This window comes from Lagenorhynchus albirostris, chromosome 7, assembly GCF_949774975.1.
Source record: "Lagenorhynchus albirostris chromosome 7, mLagAlb1.1, whole genome shotgun sequence".
Taxonomy (NCBI): Eukaryota; Metazoa; Chordata; class Mammalia; order Artiodactyla; family Delphinidae; genus Lagenorhynchus; species Lagenorhynchus albirostris.
Genome location: NC_083101.1, coordinates 4,861,824 through 4,883,339, shown reverse-complemented (window position 1 = coordinate 4,883,339; position 21,516 = coordinate 4,861,824). Strand labels below are relative to the sequence as shown.

The 21,516-nt window shown below is 46.4% G+C and overlaps 1 protein-coding gene across 1 annotated transcript in view; it reads right to left on the bottom strand.

Moving 5' to 3' along the window:
- Window positions 1-21,516, bottom strand: part of MED27 (mediator complex subunit 27) — a 199,184-nt gene that overhangs the window by 27,556 nt on the left and 150,112 nt on the right. The window contains exon 5 of the mRNA XM_060153990.1: window positions 2,563-2,670. Within this exon, the coding sequence (XP_060009973.1) occupies window positions 2,563-2,670 (108 nt within the window). The remainder of the gene's footprint in view (window positions 1-2,562; window positions 2,671-21,516) is intronic.

The following is a 21,516-nucleotide window of genomic DNA, read 5'->3' as shown; positions in this document are numbered from 1 at the left end:
AGGCATTTCCATGCCTTGCTAAGCGGTCTGGATTCTATCCTACAAGCCAGAGTTTTCGGAAGTGTGTTTTGCCTAACACCAGTGTCACAATATGCTCCAAGAATAAAGGAAGAAAAAAGATGGATGGTCAAATTAGCTGGGAAAAGACTGCATACGATGTGCCCCTCTTGGGAGATTCACAGACACTTAGGCAAACTAAGTGCTTAAGAATTTCCACAGCAAAGAAAGAATCCTACTGAACTTTCTCTAACCCAGGGTTTCTCAAACTTTTTTGATCATGGATTGCTTTGTGCCTAACATCTACTAATATCCCTTTGCTGCTTTGGGCAACGGGGACATGGCAGAAAGCAAGAAACCATCCCCTTGGCTGTGTATTTCAGGAAGACAGCTCTGGAGGCCAGGTGAAGGAGAGACGGCAGAGGGAAGCAGGACTGCAGACTGGAAGTGAGGACGCTGGTGCAGCAACTCAGCGGAGAGAGGAGAAGCGAGGAGTGAAGATGGATGGGAGGGGCCCAGCGGGAGGGATAAAGAGGGAGACTCGCCAGGACCCACTAACAGACTCCATATGGAGACAGCGGAAGGAAGGCCTGAGCAGTGGTGGTACAGTCACCCTGGAGAAGGACCAGCTGAGGCTGATTTTGGACAGGCTGAACTTGAGGTCCATCTGGGGAGGAGAGGTCTGACCTCGACACAAATCAGGAGAGATCCCTGTGCGGGGGACACGTGCAACCACAGGGGTACATGTAAGAATGGCCAAGGGGCATGAGAGGAGGGGGAAGAGAGCCCCCAGTAATCTGGGAGTCAAGGGGGTAGATGGGAGGAAAGGAACTACCCATAGCAGCTGAGGAGGAGTAATCAGAGAGAAATTCTAGAAGAATACACGTGAGACTGTTTTCTAATTCCCTTGTTTTAAGTGCAGAATAAAAATAATACTAATCATTTATTGACTATTAACTAGGTGGCAAACCGCTTGTGTTATTTCGGACACTTTCGGTATGGGGCAGTTAAATAAATATCATGTTCAAGATTGATACTGATACTTCAAAACAGGTAAAACCTCCACTCCTGAGAATCTCCACGCAGAGTGTGCCTCACTGGCGCCCTGCATTTGGCATCTCTTACAGCATGGTCATTATTAGTACCTAGCTTTTATGTATTTATTCTTTATATCCCCAAGTCACTTGTAAGTCCTTGGAGAGTAAGGGCGTGTTTCAAAGCAGGGGTGACTATAAAGTTGTAAATCTTGAACAGAGGCAACAAGAACCCTGTCTCTAGATGACCACTGACTCGGGCTCTTGGCGAGGGTCTCCACCGCCCCAGCCTCGCCTCTGCTGCTGCGAAGGAGTTTGGAATTTCTCGTCTAGAATCGCCATCTGAGTTTCTGAGTCACATACACAACAGATCACACTTGCCCCAATTATCTGTTTTATTCTCCACACTTGCTCCAAAGACACTTTGGTTTTTCCAAAAGGAAAAAGGAAAGCTTCCCTGGAGGACTGCTTTTCTCTCAATGGGGAGATGTATGAGAACTCTGCAGGGACCTGGGAGTAAGAGTAGCTTCCCATGGTGACAACACTCAAGTGGAATGTGGACATTCGAAATGCTGGGTTACTTGTTCAAAATACAAACCCACTTTACAATCCCAAAATACAGACCCACTTTATGGGTCACACCTTTTATATAACACACTGTTATGTGCTAAGCTACATTTGTCCCCTGTTTTGGGAGAACAGTCTATCCTCATTATAATGTGGCCGTTGGGTGGTAAGTGCTGGTACAAACAAACTTTTAAATTTTAACGGGATTCATGAAGAGAAGAGAAAGCTCCAGGGAGAGGTGAAGATGCAGGCTTAGTGTCAGGAAGTGACCAGGGTGTATCTGGGTGGGTATCTCTGGCAGAAGGCTCATTACGCTCTGGAAGCAAACACAAATGAAGGCTGTCGACTCCCATTAGCATCTTCTGGTGCTCTCTGCATCTCCATATGGAGAAGAGAAATTAGGGGTTCACGTGGGTGAACTTCGCATGAAACAAATCACTCATGGAAATAACTCATCTTTTTTCAATTACAGTATTCAATATGGACTGCTATGGATAACCAACTTCTGGGGGCTCCTTGCTAGTTTCAAGGAAAATGATCATTATCAGGTTGTGTGTCACATTAACTTGAATTTTCCTCATGGTTCTAGGAAAAGCAAAATGCTGAACCCTGGGCTATTGATGTGCTGTGCGACTAGGCAAAAAAAAGAAAAAAAAAGAAAAAGAAGGGAAAGAAAAGAAAGGAAGAAAGAAATCCATTTCCTCAGAAGACACATTTAATGAGGCAACTGGGGGTCTAAGGTGATAAATTAGAAATTCAACTAAGGGTAACAGGCTTAAAGGAAAAAGCAGAAGCTTGATGAAAAATGCAAGGGGAGAGAGAGAAATGTCTTTTGTAAAGTGTTCAGCTTCCTACTGATACAGCTGTGATTGCTAGTGTTTAATGTCATTCATCTGGGACTCTATTACCTTTGTTCTGGGATACAGAAAATAAAGGAAAAAACCAAAGACTCCAGAATGCTTACCTTGCCATCTTCCGTGTGGACGTTTTCATTATACCCCTTTACTATCGTTCGATCAATGAACAGGCTCCGCATGACAACGATCACTTTCAACACCTTTCCCAAGGTCACCTGTCAAAACACACGTGTACAAACAGGAATGCTTACATTGGAACATGCAAATCACATGAACTGGGCAAGACAATGAGAAGAAGAAAGGATCACCTCTCCTCCTGTTCCTGAGAGACACACCAGTGGACACTCGGAGGAAAGACGCGGTGGTCGCGCCTCGTGCCAGCCTCCTAAGGCGTTTAAGGTGGCGCAGGTCCCAATTCATCTAACTTCCCTGAATTTATTTATAATATTGGCTTAGGAACTCTCAGGATAATTTCCAAATGTTTACTATCTGCTGGATAAAGTAAGTTTCCCTTTTTTTTTTTTCCTGTCTTAAGATTACCTTCTTCAAAGACTATCCTACAATTCTGGCCTTCTAGGAGTTAGAGCACATTTGTTTTCATATTATGTCATGAGCCTATGTACACCCATAGACTATGTAGAGAGTACAACAGAGGGATGAAAGGCAGGCACCAGATATCCCCTGGTTGAACTATCTATTTTTTTAAAAAATATTTATTTGGTGTGTGGGATCTTCGTTGAGGCACGAGGGATCTTTTTTAGTTGCGGCATGTGGGATCTAGTTCCCTGACCAGGGATCGAACCCAGGTCCAATGCACTGGGGGCATGGAGTCTTAGCCACTGTACCACCAGGGAAATCCCTGAACTATCTATTTTTAACAGCTGGTAAAAAGTGGAGCAGTTCTGAAGGTAAATGAAAAGTAGCTGAATTTTATCTCCAAAAAGGAACATGATCCTGTAAGTACATTTAAGTGCTTTTACTCTCTCAGAACCTAAGCACATGTTATAGATTAAAAACAAACAAACAAAAAACCTAAAGAGTGCAGTTTCACACATGCCAGGGAAGAAGTGACCTGCTGGGCTTGCTGAAGAGGCTCAGCCTTCAGGATAGAAACGGCGCCTTCTTCTCTCTTAGGGGCTCACGAAACCCTTCTGATGCTTTGTCAAGCCTCCTCTTTCATTTCCTAGATGAGATCCTAAAAGCAGACTCGGCAAAGGACCCAACCCAAGGCCCACTGCCTGGGTTGGTCCATGAGGCTCTGACACCACAGAATTGGCTAAAAGGAGTCCTGCTGGGCTCAGACAAGAGTCTCTGCCCCAAGCAGCAACCCGAATCCTGCAACTCAAGCAGCAGGCCGTTCTCGGACGCCACCGTCAACCATCCTTTCCTTACTTCCTCATTCCTTGCAGTTCTTAACCTACTGTTCAAAACAACAACGGTCTTCTCTTCTTGATCAGTCCTGGGTGTCAGTGAACATCACTAATACCTAGCTCCTTCAATAGCATCTAGTGCTGAGTTGATCTCTATTTCTATATGCCCCAATTAGTACAGAATATAAACGGGGTAAGAAAAAGATATGACGTGCTTATTTACGTTTAAGAGAGTGTTAAAAGCACCTTATTTCTGGATCGTGCTTTTAAATATTGCTATACCATGTAACATTTAATAGGTCATTTCTTGCATAACTGGAGATCATTATTTAAGGATGTCAATAAACCAGCAAGGTAGTAACAGAAACTCTGTCTCTAGTTTACATGCAGTCTTGGAAGGAAGCAAGGGAGGGAGAGAAACCCAGTTACAGTTCCGGCAGTCATAAGCACTGAAATTAATAGCCCCTCGCTGGGTTACAGTGAAGGTCCAACATACCCCGTCCAACAGTGCCACCATTTTCTAACATATTTTAACTCTCTTTGCTAAAAAGCGTAGATAACTAAGCAATTGTTTCCTTAAAAGAAACAAAATCTAGCTGACTTTAACTGATAAATTCCCTTAGTAATTTCTCAAGCTTCTTAAAATGAAATTAAAAAAAAACAAACCAGGGCTTCCCTGGTGGCACAGTGGTTGAGAATCTGCCTGCCAACGTAGGGGACACGGGTTCGTTCGAGCTCTGGTCTGGGAAGATCCCACATGCCGTGGAGCAACTGGGCCCGTGAGCCACAACTACTGAGCCTGCGCGTCTGGAGCCTGAGCTCCACAACAAGAGAGGCCGCGATAGTAAGAGGCCCACGCACCGCGATTAAGAGTGGCCCCCGCTCGCCACAACTAGAAAAAGCCCTCGCACAGAAACAAAGACCCAACACAGCCAAAAATAAATAAATAAATAGGAAAAAAAACCACCACACTAAAGATACTAGAAATGTTATATTTAATTTTTTTTGTTTTTATAAGTGATTTTTGGTATTTTAAAGTTAACTAATAGTAAAATAGTTAATAAATGTTTATTATGGAACAATCTAAAACTAGAGAAAAAAGGAATAAAATAATTGTTTATAGACTTTCCGTCCAAAGCTAATCACCACTTTAACATTTTGGGGTGCTTCCTTTTAATCTTTTTACTATCAAAGATGCACGGTTTTTGAATTTTTCACGTTTATAATTGAAACTAAACATATAATTTCAAGTCAAAATTTTATTTAAAATTATGAGGTAAGCATCATTCCATATTGCTGTGTAGTCTTCAAAACTGGCATTACACGTGGTCTGGCATTCTACTGAGTGGCTATACTATAATTTCTTTAACCATTCGCCTATTGCTGGACATTAGTTGCTTCCAAATTTTCCCTAATATTAATATTAGGCTACAATGTGCCCTTTTGTTCACCAAATTTTTGCTGCGTTTGGTATTACTTCCTGAGGATAGATTGGTAGAATTGTAATTACTGGGGCAAACAGTACAAATATTTTAAGGCTTTTAATACAATCTACCAGAAGGGTTAAGAACAGTATTGTCAGCATCCCACTCTTATCAGCAGTGGGTGTTATTAAATCAAAACAAAACAAAATAAAATCCACCCCCTCCCAGAAGTACCGACTTAATTACCTTCTTTAAACCTTTCATTATGGAAGACTTAAAAAAACATATACAGAAGTAAATGCAATAGTATAAAGAACCCCCATGGACCCATCCCAATGTCAACAGCTACAAGTCTCGGGCAGATCTTTGTTTTACCTACACCCTCACCTACTTTTCCCTTCCTGAATTATTTTGAAACAAATAAAGCCATGGTCTCGTTTTATCTGTAAATATTTCAGTCTGTATCTCTAAAAGATAAGGGCTCTGAAAACAAAAAAAACATAGCCATGCTGCCACTCCACATCTAAAACAACAACAGGAATTCTCCAGTGTTATCAAACCTGCAGTTCCGTCAGTGTTCATTTCCAACAGTCTCATAAATGCCACATTAAAAAAAAAAATTTGCTTGTATCAGGATCTGAGTATGGTCCACACAATGGAACTGGCTGACCTATCTCATAAGTCTCTCCTAAACTAAAGGTATCCCTCTCTCTATCCCCTCTCCCCATTCTATTTGCTGAAGAAACTGGGTCATTTTTTCTATAGAGTTTTCCACAGTCTGGATTTTGCAGATGGCGTCCCGGTGGTGTACATGTTACTCCTTACTCTGTACTTCCTGTAAATTGGTAACTAGATGAGATTCAGGCTTGATTTTTTTTTTTTTTTTGGCAAGACTACTTCACAGGGGTGTCACAGACTACCGACAGGAGGCATGTGAGGTCAGGGGTCTCAGTTTGTGATGCTGGCAGATGATGACCCATTAAGTTCACCAGACGGTCGTATTCCAATGAGATCAACAGCCTTCATTTATTAGCTGGAACACTTTTATAAAAAAAAACTTCCCCTATCTACTAACTGGTTACCCAGCGGTAGAATTTATTATATGTGTGAGAGAGGATAAATGCTCAATTCTTTCCATTTATTTACCAGCTTTCTTTTTTTAAACTTTTAATTTTATATTGGAGTATAGTTGATTGACAATGTTGTGTTACTTTCAGGTGTACAGCAAAGTGATTCAGTTATACACATACCAGTTTTCGAACAACGCACTGTTTCACTAGTTCACTTCCAATGTAGATGGCTTAGTTTTTTTCCCTTAACATTATTATAAACTCAAAGCGTGAAACATATTTGATATATTTTTGTCTGATGCAATTGTTCTTCTTACGGACGCTCGAACTGTTCTGTCTGTGGCTGGCGGGCATCTATTTGAGACTGAATCCTTTCGTCGTAACCCTAGTCTCTGTGGTGGCTTCCTTGCTGTCTGGTATATGATAGCCCAGGCCTGTCCTGTACGGTTCCCACCTGAGGTCATGAATCAGCCGTCTCCTCAAGCAGCTCTGGCTCTTTCCAGTGGGAAATGGTATTTCAAGACCGCAACCAGAGCAAGGGGCAAATCATTTTTTGATAGGTTAAATTTTTTGTTTTTCATGCTATGAATCTGGATTAGGATAGTTTTTCCTTTCCCCCTTTTTTTCTTATCCTACATTCATTTATGTATTGAGGTTTAAGCGTTTCAACTTCTTTTCTAATAAAAAAAATACGATACTCCGCAGTCATATGGCCCCCCTACTCCTGCCCCCCCAATCATACTTCACACCTCTGCCCTCCACCCTCAGCCCGTCATGCCTCCCCCCACCCCTCCTGCCCGGTTTGCTCTGGCGTCCTGGGATAGGCTGGTTCTCCATGCCCCACCTCGTGCGCTGTGGCTTCACGCTATCAGGGAAGGTGCATGAGCCAGGCAGGCTCACCAAGAACATCCCTCCAGCTTGTGTCTATCCCGGGCTGTGCTAGTTTATGGACACTCAGTGCTATGAAGTCTGGCTCTGGTTTACTTTTGTTATCTCTTGAACCCGTCAAGGTCTATGAAGTTTGTCAATTCTTATTTTTTATAGAGCCAGAAAGGACCCTGGTACTCAACTGGATTGAATATGCACAGAGTTATGGCTTTTTGAATTTTTAACATGGTCATAATGAAACTGCATACACAATTTTCAAGCTTAACATTTCGAGGCTTTGGAATCAGGTGCATTTGGAATCGGGTCTCGGCTCTGCTACTGGAAAGCTTGGCCCAGTTACTTACCTTCTGTGAACATCACTTTCCTCCAGCTAATGGAGATAATGACCGCGAGGAGTCAAGGAGACAAGGCGCCTGGTGAGGGGTGTGGCGCGGGGCCTGGTTCCCAGGGGCAGCTATTGCTACTCAGCCCACAACCTTGTCTGGACTTCACAGAGGCGAAATGATTTGAAGCCAGCTAACATCAAAGCTGGAACCGGAAGGGCTGCTGCCTCCGGTCCAGCGAAATTGCCGCCTATGCTAATTTGCCTTTCTGCTGTCACACCTGGGGCTAAAGGGACACTGCAGAGAGTGGGTGACAGTTGTGCAGGCCCTGAAGTATGAACAAAAATGTGTTCCTGTTGAATGACTGCCGAGAGTCTGCAAGCCTGAGGTGCAGGCGGTGTGGGGAGGGCACGAAGCTGCCACGTAGGCTGATCTTGCGGACTCCCAGAAGAGGCCATTTACTGTGAAGGTCAAGCGCACTGGGACTCTGTGCCACACCTGTCCCTTACAGGCAGGGTGACCAAGGGCAAGTCGGGCCACCTCTCGTGCCTGCTCGCACAGCCGCAAGACGCGGAGGCGCCCGCTGAGGAATGAAGTGCGACGACGATCCGTGGGAGACACGCGGCCGCGGGCCATCAGCCTTCGTTCTCCTCAGGGGTGGTGCGGTGGAGAGGGTCCTGTGAGCCCTTCGAGCGCTGCCCTCAAGATGGAGCTTCACGTGTGCTCTTCCCAGCTCGCACGTCACCCTATGGTGATTCAGATTCTTATGTATCTGGACTGTGGCAGTCCCTAACGCATCTGGATGCAGCAGGTGCAGTGACCTTGGAGTTTTGGTAGACTGATCCGGCGGTGCGCCATATACAGACCACCAGACACCGTTCTACAAACTAGCCAGTGCTGGCCATGGCTGGAGCAAAACGCCCAGAGACGGGATCACAACTGCTGTGGGATCCCCCAAATAAAGCTAATGCATCTGGTAACGAAGCGGGCTTGCCGTTGCCAAGGTAACCCTTCTTCCACACTGAGCAGGTCACTCACTACCTCCGCGTCTGTCCCCGTGTGTTCAGATGGCAAGTTGTGAAGAGTCTAGGGGTGCACTGTGCTTCCCCAACGGGGACCAAGGAGCGCTTGGAAAGGAAGCCGCTGGGCTGGACCACCCAGCCGGCCGTCACCCTTTCAGGAAGTGCCCTTAGAGATGCTGTCACAGCCCATCCCCTTGTGGGGGCTGCGTCAGCGGTCTTCTCTATCTGTTCTACGGTAGTCGCCTACCAAGCTGTACGGCATTGGGAGAATTTCTAGTTCACCACGGCGAGGCAAGTTGCAAAGTGGGAGGCAAGTGGAGGAGAATAGCAAACGTATTTCATTCTGCTCTGCTGCTGCCTGCTATCCAACGCAAACGTGACAAATCTGGTAGTTGAGACGTTCTTTACCCTGGCAGACCAGGTGAGCTTGGAAGGTGGGAGAAGCTGATCGCTTGCCACCTCACTCCCCTGGGCTTGTGCAGGGAGAAGGCACCCTGAGCCTGAGCAACAGCTGTGTCTAGGATGCAGCGGAGGCGAGCTGACCAAAGGCTCATCTGCACGAGGAACCTGGACTGGACACAGCACCCCCTGGCCCGGCGTAAAGCACGTGTGTGGGAGGTGAAGTGGGGAACACACTATCTGTCACTCAGACAAAGGCTGCATGCATGAGCTCTGCTTCTGGGGCAGGGATATAGTTAAACAAAAAAAAGAAGCCAACCATATATACACGTGTCCACAAATGTTATTTTCCAGGTACAAACAAGGTAAAAGTTTACTGTGTAGGTGTCCTTAAGGGGCCTGCTGTACTTGAAATGATGTTTTTCAAAGTGTAGTTAGAAAGGGGTGGGGAGGGAGGGAGAGAGGGGCAGACAGGCACCTATAGGAGGTTCAGGAACAGTTTTTCTTCAGTACAGAACCAAGAACCTTCCTCTCTGTACTAATGACAGAGAAAGATGAGGATAAAGTGGATGATCCCAGTAAGCACTTATTTATTGAATATATAAGCGTATGTGTTACATGAAGCACTGGGCAAGGGCACTACTTCAGAGGATCATGTAACTTCAGAGCTGGCAAGTTTTAAAAAGTCATTTTCTCCAACTCCTCCATTTTCTAAGGGGTAAACTGAAGCCTAGAGAGGTTAAGAAGTATCAAATACGGCTCCTACCTTGAAGGAGGTGATACAACTGACATATGCCTGAACTAACTGGAGGGTGGTACACGGCGCTTTACCATGTGGGGCTCACCGTGTACCTGAGAAGTTTTGGGGAGAAGAGTGCTGCGTCGCTGAGCTGTCGGAACATGCTTGGTTGGGCGCCTGTCCGTTTTACCCCACGTTTTGAAAGGTGGAGTTGGTTGTATAGACGAGCGCTCCCCAGACGATGTCCCATGAAACATTCCTCCAAGAGATGTTCTTAGATGTGACCTGGAAAACACGTTCCCCCAAGCTTTTTCCTGACGCCTGGGGGGTCTTCCCCCGAATAACGCGGACACCCCCTTGGCTCTATGACAAGGACTGGGGCGTGCCCACGGGGCTGTAGTTTCCTCCTCTACCTAAGAGCCCTGCAGTACAGCCCAGGCAGGTAGGTGTCTCAGTCTCATTCTGAACAGAAGGAAGCTGAGGTTTAGCACAGCTTCGAGGGCAAGGTCACTACTGTTCTGCACAGGGCCAGGCGCCTGCCTCTTGCTGTCTCCCCTTCTCATGCCCGGTCCATGATCCCGCAGCAGCGTCTCTAAATCACAAGACGCGGCGACCACAGAGCCTTGGACCATCTAATCCTCAAACCGCCGGCCATACTTTCTGGAACTCTGGTAAGTGGCTCAAAACCGTGCTTCACAAGGCTCCTGGCTTCCCTCCCAAATGGCTTTATACTCACACTCTTGACCTCATCTATAAGATGCCACTAACACACTTGCTTTGTCTTTTTAGTGTTTTTTTTTTTTTTTAAGTGAGCACTCTGAATTCTGCACAGCTGCTAGGTATGTGCAGCCCTGACAGAATCGTGCTGGGCGGAATTGTTCTCCTGACAGCAGGCCTCTCAGAGCTGCAGCAGCAAGGACTGGGGCCTAGAGGTTCAGAGGGAAACCGGCTGCTGCTTCTTTCTAGGAAAACTGTAAAACTGGAAATAGCCAAGAGAAAACGGAGACAGACCAACCCTGAAAGGCTGAAACGCTGGCCAAGCTGAGGGAGTGAAGATAAACTCGCTGTCATGGCTGGAAGAGGAGGTCACTGGTGCGAGGAGCTGGGCAGTAACCCAGTCGTAACAAGAAAATGGGCTGCGTGACTTGGAAACCAAGAGGTCAGACGGAGGGAGCATCAAAGATAAAACTGAAATTCCTCTACGCTGAAGGTCACCTTTTTTTTGCTCAATGGGGTGGCTCAGTTACGCCTCTGCTGATAAAATGCAATGCAACGTAGTGTGATACAAGAAAGAGAAAATCAAACTGGAAAGCGACTCCCATGGATGGGCTAGATTTGAGATGTGAAGTTGTTACAGCCTCAAGATGTGAATTATATCTTCCCTTTTGACAAAGACCTAAAGTACGGCAGATAAGCTGACTTCAGGTTCTGCTACCAACAAGTTAGAAAATCAACTTGCCAGCAAGGCAAGCAAGCACGGGAGTTACGTGTAAGGACTCTGGGGGAAGCAAAGACCTGAGTGTAGATCTCAGCTCTGCCCCCTCCTGGCTGTGTGACTTGCGGCAAGTTACCTGGCCTATTAAGCCCCGGCTCTCTTGCCTGTAGGACCCAGCATAAGGCTGCTGTGGGGAGGAAATGACACCAGACTTGTGAAGGGCTTAGCACTGTGATTCAAACATGGCCAGTACGCTATCGCCACCCGTGGTCATGCTGGGTGACGCCCTCCTTGCCCTTGTCATGGGGCACAGGCAGCATGGGGAGGGGGCGAGGGCCAGGGCTCGGGAGCCTGAGAGACCCAAGTTCAAATGCTGCCTCTGCCGTGTACAAAGCAGCGTGGCTCTGGGGAAACCAACTCACGTGAGCTCTGGCTTCCTCGTCTCTAAGATGGAACCCTTTATAAGGACTGGGCAACCACTGCTATTAAGTGTCCAGGGGAGTCACTACTGTCACTCGCTACGTGGTAGCAACTGCTGTACCACTGCGGTAATCCTTTCTAACAGTTACGAAGCACGCCACCTAGTAAGATAGGCTCATTTTTCTTTAGGTGGCTTATGCCCTTGATGAGTACATTTGCATCATCTCCTAAGGAGCCATCAGAGTTAACAATCTGGGCACTTCTGATCTTCCTGAACCCATTCCTCTCTTCAAAAGTCACAACTGCCCTGGTGGGAGTGGAGTTTCAACAGAGAGGTCTTACTCATTCTCCAAATTCGTTTTCTTTTCTTTTCTTTTTTTTTTTTTTGTGGTATGTGGGCCTCTCACTGTTGTGGCCTCTCCCGTTGCGGAGCACAGGCTCCGGATGCGCAGGCTCAGCGGCCATGGCTCACGGGCCCAGCCGCTCGGCGGCATGTGGGATCTTCCCAGACCGGGGCACAAACCCGTGTCCCCTGCATCGGCAGGCGGACTCTCACTGCGCCACCAGGGAAGCCCTCCAAGTTCGTTTTCATGACAAGGACGGATTAAGAAATAAGTTTCCGTCTCATACGATAAATAACAACTTCCTCACAGCCATCCTCTCTCAGCTGGCTTCATGTTCCCCTCAACAACAACAAAATTCACACACAATGTAAAGAAGCAAAAAGACAACAGAGAAAAACTGTGCTTCCTGACCTTGGTTTCTGGCTACCTTACAGGGTTTCCCTTGCAGTGTCATGAAAAATCCCCCAAACTGTCAAAACAGAATTTAGTTCATTTTCATTTATAAAACATACATTCAAATATATAACATAAGCCCCTCTGGGAAAAAGGAGAATACGACGTCTGTATAAAAATAGGGCATCGAGATTCCAAAAAGATGTTGGGAGAATGAAGTGGGATACGGGTTAGCTGACAAAAGGAGAAGCTGACTATTGTTTTCTCCAATATGCTGAAAACGTCAAGTTTCTACTAAGGGATGTGATGCGGAATCCCCGTCAGCACACACACCCTTCACTTGTCCCCTGCCCTGAACACGGCAGCAAGGAAGCCACCGCACTCAACGTTCCCGTCTTGCAGGACATGCCTGCTGCCCGGAAAGCAGCTCTTTTCTCTCCTGGGCGGAACCAGTTGGCCCAGGGGTAGGAACTGGGTCTGGTACAGAAGGTTCTCCCCATACTGGCTAGACCACGTAAACTGCCTCCTTCCAGAATCTGGCCTGGAGAACATGGAGAAGACTGGGAACCGAAAATAGCACTCCTCTGAGAGGGAGGCCATGTAGCGAGAGAGGGCGGAGGAACGAAGTGCTGGGGAAAGGAGGAGGGGAGACAGACGGACAGACGGATGCCCTGGAGCCTGGAGCTGCCTTGCGCTGCAGACGGCTTGCTTTCCGGTCCTCCCCCTCCGTCCACCCAGCAGGTACTTGTCAACGCATGTCATGTGCAGGCTAGGCGTCAGGTACACAGAGGTAAACGAAAGAGAGCTTCAGAGAGCTAACAGTCCCGGTGCAGGAGACAGGCAACAAATAAATATATAAATAAAAATGTATAATTTGCCAAGAGTTTTAAAGGAAATAAACAAAAAGGGGAGAGCTCAAAGAGAGATTATTTAGGCAATACCTATGTGCGAAAAAAATGACATTTAGATCAGATGATTCAATTATTCGTTTGTTCACTGAATGCACTCCAATATCTCTTGGACACTCACTATTGTACCAAGCACCGGCCTAAGGATTAGAGATGGAGCAGTGAACAAAACATCTCAGAAGGGTGCATTCTTGTGTGGGGGGGTGAGCAGACAATAGAGAAACAAAAATATATTATCTGTGTGGGGCTAGGAAGGCAATAAAGCTGGGTGAGGGGGTAGGTTCACATGTGGTAGAAACCTATTATGTAAGGTGAAGCCAGGCCATGCGGGGTGCTGGGGCAGCGGCCGGCCATGGGAGGAGCCTGGCAGAGGCCTGGGCGGGAAAGACCCGAGAAAGGAGGAGGAGGCCGGTGGGGAGGGCAGGAGAGAGGCAGGCGCCGGGCAAGGGCAGGCTGGCGTGCTCGTGAAGGGCAGAGGCTCTGACAAGAGGTTAGCTGCATCCGGGGTGAAGTGGAAGCCGCTGCAGGGTTTTCAGCAGAGAAATGACAGGTTTGATGTGTGCTTTAAAGAAACATGTCCTTGGCTGCTTGGTGGAGAGATAAAGAGAAGAAACAGGGAGACCACGAGAGGACGATGACAGCTTCGACTGGGGCTGTGGCGGCAGAGGAGGTGAGACGCCAGTAGATTTCAGATAGAACGAAGATGGAATTGAAGACAGGATTTGCTGACAGATGGGCTGTGAAGTGAGAGAAAGGGGGGAACTAAGGAAGCTTGTAGGTTTCTGGCTTGAGCACCAATTAGATGGTTTTGCTATTTACTGAGATAAGATGGGGAAGCAAAGGGGTAAAACAGGGGGCAGGGAAAATCACTTCTCTTTTATGAAGTCTAAGACACTTCTGAAATGTCTCAGTGGAGAGATGTTAAATGGGCAATTTGGAGACTGGGACTCACGGCTGAGGTCTGGGCTAGACAGTTCAAGTTTATGAATGATCTTCTCAGGCCCTCATTTTCAGGGCTGTCTGGGTGAATTCAGATGACCTGAAACCTCACCCTAAACCCACACAACTGAGCAGCATCATCTGGGCTCTGAGGAGCTCAGGGGTGTTCTTCCCGGAAGAAGGTGGGTCTGTGGACTTAAACAGGAACCATCCCATCGACAGGCGATTCAAGTCCAGGTGAAGGTGATCCCCACACAGATCTGCCACTTGCCACCTGCATTAGAATGGGACCACGGTGCCCTCTGGCATGTGACCCCATTACACCTCCACTTCTGTCGATACCCTGTTAGGCAGCGCTTGGCTTTTTAATATTTCGACTGTAGGATATGTGCCAACTTGACCTTGATGTAGAAAATTTTAATTCAAATCAATACGTGGCCAAGGTCACTTTAAAATCCAATTAATATGAATGGGAAAATATGCCCCACAGTTCTGTGAGCTGAAAATGGAACACTTGCAAGTTAACAGCAACAAAAGACACAACCAAACAAGCCTGTCTGGGTCCTTCTGTGTTTGATAATGCAGCTAGCTGTGTCCTTAAATACAGGCAGGTCTTAGAACACTGAAAAAAGTTACATGGTTCGGGCTTCAGTTTAGGGGAGCTTAAAATTAAACTGTAGGTTCTTTTGAAGAAAAACATAAAATGTACTGAAAACTATGAATTCCTATAACCTGATTTTAAATAAATTAAACCCTGGACTTCAACTCACCCAGGAATCCCTAGAGAAATCTAAGGCTTTGATAGAGTTTGAATAGTGGCAATTTGCATTTATATAGAACACCTTCCCAAAACTGCTTGCAATGATAACCATAGCATAAGGGGAAACGGAGGCAGATTTTTCCGAGACCTACTCCTACTAGCAAAGGCAACCAGGGCTACAGGTCGCTTCCTCCTCAGATTTACCACCTTTGCCCCCACACTTACTCCTTAGTGATTTTAGAGAATTGCTTACTCTATACCAAGAATCAGAGACTCATGCAACAAATGATGAGGACATTATGACGACTGGGTTCTTCCAGGTTGTTCTCTCCTCCTTCAGCTTCACTGCTATCCCATCTGGAATCCTGGCTTTCCTACCCCTAAACCAGGTTAGAATAGACTATAAATCAAGCATCCATCTAAAAAGATAAAACTGCTTTGTAACTTTAAGGAACGACTGCAAATTATGTAACATTGGAATGAAATATTAGGGGTGCCAGTGAAATATCATGAACCTATTTCTCAACTGATTTTATATTTGGATATTAAAAAAAAAAGGCTGCTGAAGGGATTGGAGCTGAGCTGTATGAGGAAAGGCCCACTTTGGGTGGTCTTTTCAGCATCCCAGGGAATGCTCATGGATTTGAGGTGCAGATGTCCTGCAACACGGGGCTGAAAAGAAAGCTTCAACCTGAATGCTGTCGGCTAAGGTCACGAGACAGCCGTGTGAGGGCGTGTGTTCACCTCTCCAGACTGCACTGCGGCAGCAAATGAAAAGCAGCCCAAGTTTCTGCAGCTAAAGGACAAGCTGCTGCCTGGCATGTCGTCTGTTCTGTCCTCCCCTCGTGGACTGGTTCAAAGGATCGTCTTGCACACCCTTCATTCGAAAATACTACAAACCAGCAGACTTACCATCCATCCGTCCCTCTCCCCACCAAGCGCCAGTTACCTCATCTGTTGCTAGCATGAATGCTCTTCACACACTCATTATTCTTTAATGATGCCTGTTTGTAAATAGCGAGATGGGATGCAATTAAACCATGAGAGGCTAAATAAACACACACACTAATTAGGATCTTTACAAGAGATTTTTTTTTTCATGTATAGACTGGAATTTACCTTTCATTAATCTAACTTAATTGCAATAGTGCACCAATAAAGAGTCAACACAAATTAAGTGCTCTAAATTATCTCCCCATATTAAGGGTGAGCAAGCGATCCTTCCTTTGGGTACCAAGCCCTGCTCTGCAGAAGGAGGGAATGAAACGAGAAAACAGCACCGCTAAGCATCAGGAGGAGGACTTCGGCAGTAAGACGGGCGTCACAGCACTGTCACGAGGCTGCGCTTCAGGTGCCTGAAGTCAATGAGGTCAGGGTCATAGGTTCACACTGCAGCCTTCGCCCCTCATGAGTCGACTAGCTTGGCTCAGTTCGGAGGTAGCAGACATCACCCCTCAACATTTGTCAGCTTTCTGTCACTGGTTCCAAGACAGAAAGAGTAAAGGTTTGGATCAATCAGTTCAAATCCATTCCCACCCCTAGAATAATAACGCCCAGAAACATTTGCTCTGTGGCAAGGCAGTACACAGCAGAGATTTCTGCACGAAAGGGACGTCTGTTAAGTGCAGGAAAAGAAAAGTTCTGGTGTTTTGACCTCTGATTCTAGAAGGCGTGAAGGGTTATATACATTTGGCAACTAAACTGAACCGAAGCAGAGTACGATGGTGTAGCAACATTAGACGTCTTTTTTGCAAAGGCCTCGGAGTACCAACAATTTATTCATTCAACAAATATTGACTGAACCCCTCCAGGTAGCAGGCACTGGCTGGATCAGGCTCAGGAAACTACTTTAGGAAAAATGTCACTCGCTCCAGAACTCATTTCACCTTTTACATATTGTATTTGTCCTTCCCTGATCACTGCTGCTAAGTCATGTATCATCTTCCTCTTTGTCAAGCACAGACATGCACAGACGCACAGAGGCCCCAGCTTCCCTCCTGCTTCCTAACTGGGCCAGTGGGGCCACTAGCCTGGGGACTGCGACTCTGAAGAAAGCCAGGTCCTGAGAGGTCCAGAGGAGCAAGAGGGCTGAGGAACTGCCCTGAGGACCTGGGACTCTACATTCAGCTACATGACCAAGACAGCCTCAACCAGATTCCCCAGTTCCTGATTTAAAAATAAATACTTGGGATGTTCTCCATGACATTTCCCAAACTGTATTCCATGGGAAGGGGTCTGTGGCCAAATATGTCGGGGAAACTGTGTAGACATCCTCCTCCTCTTGCAGATCCACAGTGTACGAGGGCATATTGAAGGCTCTGGAAAGGACTGCAGTGAAGGCACCTGCTTAACTAGCTTTGTTTAACCAGTGAGTGCTCCTGAAACTTACTGTGCACATCACCCTCCTTAAGAATTCGTGTCGTAAGAAGTCCACGTTGGGAAACACTGTTATATTACTACCAGAAAAGAAATACCCTGCCTATTCAACCAGTCCCCAGCAGCCTGGATCCTGTTCCTCCAGTTTGATACTACACCTCAGCTCACTCCCTGCCTGCCTCCCTCCCCGCAGGTAGAAACAGCAAGGCATCACAGACCCCAGAGCCTGGAACCCACAGGACCTGGGCTCACTGCGCACCAGGACCAACAGAGTTCCCGATGATGGAAAACAGCTCCCTGACAGACTGCGGATAAAAATTTATCAACCCTAAGATGTTTAACTGTTCCCAGTTCAAGAACTTTCAAAGATTCACTCAAATTCATTTTTAGGGTTACATTATAAGTCTCTGAAAATCCTACTCTTGTAACAGCAGTACCGACAGCCCTCACTTAATCACTTTGGTAGATCATATTTAAAAACAAAATAGAGCTAAAAAAATTCATTCCATGTTAGTGAGCAGATGTCTAGCCCATTTGCAATTAATACGACCCACTTCCATACAATCAGACTGCTTAAAATTCCTGGAACAAGATGTAAAACTGAAGATGCAAATGTTCTGATTTTAATGAGAATGAATGGAAGCTATAAAACCCACTCTCCCTTTGAGGGTAGGTACAATCTACATATAAGTCCCAACTGCACACTAAATTTATCAACAAAACAATCATTTGATAAAGCCTGTGTGAAAGAAGAAAGCAGAACTGGGAAAGTCAGGAGTATATTTGGAAAGCATTTCCTACCAAGATTAAATGTTACCAAAGCCATCATTCTTTTAAGGAGCTTTCAAGAAAACTTGACTCATTTCAGTACATTTCCCCCAGTTACCTACACGTACTAGGAGATTCTTGTACTCCTTTGAGTCCATGAGATCTTGTCAGTGGACAGTGCAGAGGGTGACAGAAAAGACCATGACTTTGGTGCTTCCTGGATCACCCTTCAGATCCCAGCTCCATCACTTCACATGACCTTGAGCGAGTTAGTTACCCTTCTGAGCCTCAGTGTTCTGTCTATATACCATGGTGATAACATCTTGTGTGGGTGTGAATATCAAATCAACAGGGGTGTATTAAAGACCCAAACAGAGTTCCAAGCACACGGCAGGCACGTGAAGTGGCAGTGATGATTAGAAATACTATATTCATGGTGGCAGGGGCAGACTTGTCTAGGATCTAAAGACAAGTCTCAACTTTCACTTTTCTTTCTCCCTGCTTGGAAGGCCCTCCTGTCGGCTTACCGAAACCTTACCCCTTCCTCGATGGTCCAGTTTGGAAGTCTCTCCTGTGGTCTGTATTTTCACTAGGCAGCAGTGGGTTTCTCAAGGTGTGGACCCCACAACTCCATCTGAATCAGACACCCCACCTCTGGTCACCCTATTGGCTCTGGGCCGGAACTGACATTCCCAACAAGCACCAGAGCCTAGCCACTCTCTGAACGCTGGGGAGACACCTAACTCGGGCGATGCTCGGTCGGCCTCTGTTGAATGAAACAGCAAAAACCAAGAACTTGAACTCTCACAGCACTTACTTGTGCCCCTTGTCTTCATTCATTTGTTCCACAGCTATGAAGGGAGTACCTCCTCTGTGCCAGGCACAGTTCTAAGCCTGGAAAGTTGACAAGGACCACGAAAGAACCGGACGACACATCTTCCTGGGGGAATGCACAGTTTCGTGGGGGATTTGCTCCAGGAGGAGAGTAGAAGGGCAGGGGACAGGCACGAACACTCCTTTTATCCTTCGTGACTGGTACAAGCCCTGTGGAAACCAGACACTCAGAAACGATTTGATGACAACCATGAACAAAATCAACAGGGTAAGTCTTCAAAGGCACAATAAAATTCTTAGAGATCTGGTAGCAGTTTGGAAACATCCAGAAATGACAAGGCACGCAGTAACGCAGAAAGAACGTGTACTTTGGAGGCAAACTGACAGAGTTTAAACCTCAGCTTTGTTACTTATTTGCTATGTGCTTAGGGCAACTTATCTTGCCTCTCTCTGTGCCTTACCTACCTCAGAGGGCTGATGGGAGATTACACTGCAAACAGCACATATGTTCATTGAATAAATGTTTACGGGGCACTCAGCATGTGCCGGGCACTGTTCTAGGCACTGCGGATACAGCAGTGAACAAAACAAAGTCCCTGCCTTCAAAGAGCTCGCCTTGTGGAGGGTGGAAATTGACAGTAAGGTAATACATAACGTGCATAATGGTGAAATACATAATGGTGAAAATGCTATAAAGAAAAACAAAGCAGGGTAAGGGACAGAATGGCAAGGGGCGGGGTAGGGTGCTATTTTAAACAGTGCCATCAGGGGAGACCTAGAAGCTCTTAGCAAGCGAAGGAGAGAGCCAGGGGCAGAGGGCACAGTTGGTGCCAAGGCCCCGAGGCCGGAGCAGGCCTGATGTGCTCTGGGAGCAGTGAGGAGGTCAGTGTGGCCGGAGTGGATTGAGTCAGGGGGCAGTGGTGGGAGATGGGGTCGGGGAGGAAGGGGACCGTGTAGGGTCTGACAGGTCGTGGTAAAGATACCTCTAGGTGCGATGGGAAGCTGGTAGAGTCTTCTACGCAGAAGAGTGACATTTCAAAAGCAGTGCTCTAGCTGCAAAGTGATTACAGTGTGTGAAAGGCTACAGAGGTGCAAGGGTGGCAGGAGGCTGCAATCAGCCAGGTGAGAAGGGACAGCAGCTGGAACTGGGGTGTTGAGTGGAGTTGGTGAGATGTGAGTAGATTCTGGATGTATTTCTTTCCTTCTTTTTTTTTTTGACTTTTTTTTTTTAGTTGGAGTATAGCTGATTTACAGTGTTGTGCCGGTCTCTGCTGCACAGCAAAGTGACTCAGTTATACACATACAGACATTCTTTTTTATATTCTCTTCCACTAGGATTCTGGATGTATTTCTAAGGAAGAACCCGCAGAATTTACCAATGGATTGGCTGTGAGAGAAAGGAGACGCAGAGGCCACTCCAAGACTTCTGGTCTGGCAACAGGACGAATGGAGTCGTCATTTCCTAACACGGGGACCACTGCCCACACGCAAGTGGCAACGTCAACCGGCACCTGGGCCTGAAGTCTGGGGAGAGACCTGGGTGAGGATGTAAACCTGGGCTTCAGCAGCAACTATTTAAAACGTATTTAAAATCCTGGGATGGATGAGATCACCTAGGGAGTACGGACAGAGAAGGGACCAGACCCAAGAACTGAGCTCGGGACACGCCAATGTTCTGGGAAGAGGAGGAGGAATCTATAGAGAAGACTGAGAAGGAACAGCCAGTGGAGTGGGGGAAGCTCCTGAATAAGTCGCAGCTAATATTATGAATGTTCACTTTAAGGCGAAACCCAACAAAGCCCCTACTTCAAAATTCTGTTTGACAATCCTCACGTCTCTGTAGTTGAACAAAATGGAGGAATAACGGACGCCCTATAAAATAAGCATGATCACCGAGCAGTCACCTTACAAGCAGACACAGAGACAGTCACTATGAAATTTTAACTATGCATACTGAAAAACATAATTCAAGAACGAGGAGAAAAAGGACGGTGAGAATTCTCATCTACGTTTAAGAAACAGGTCCCACATTATTGCAAAGGGTTTTTGAACAGAGACAAAGAAATTTTTCTTATGTTCACAATGTTTATGATCAACAGTCAACATGGTTATTAAGCCATGAACAAGGCCCATACAATTTCATGATCTTCAACAAATGTCTAGCAGAAATCACTGCCATCCCCCCCCTCCACGCCCTGCCCCCATCCTGGCCGTCTGAGCTCACCAGCGGCTGGCCTGGCTCCAAGGATTAAGTAACCAGGTGATCTCCACAACAACCCACGAGAGAGCTCCATTTTACACGGGGAGGAAATGACGGCACAGAGACATTCAGTGACGACCCAACATCACATGGCTAGAATCGGCCAAGCAAGGCACTGAACCCTAGCCGTCTGGCTCCAGGTCTGCTTAGGAGCTGGGTTGATTATGATGGTGATGAGAATGACGTCAATCACTACTCCTGTAACTACATACAGCACCATCAGTTAAATTAATTTTAATTAAAAGTCAATATAATTTACATAATTAATAACACTATAGACCATATTAGTATAAACTCATGCTCATCTTTTAATTCAATTGCCAACCGAAATGGATTGTGTATGTCACTTTTATTAGAATCGAGCAACTGTTTTGTCTCAATGCACAGAC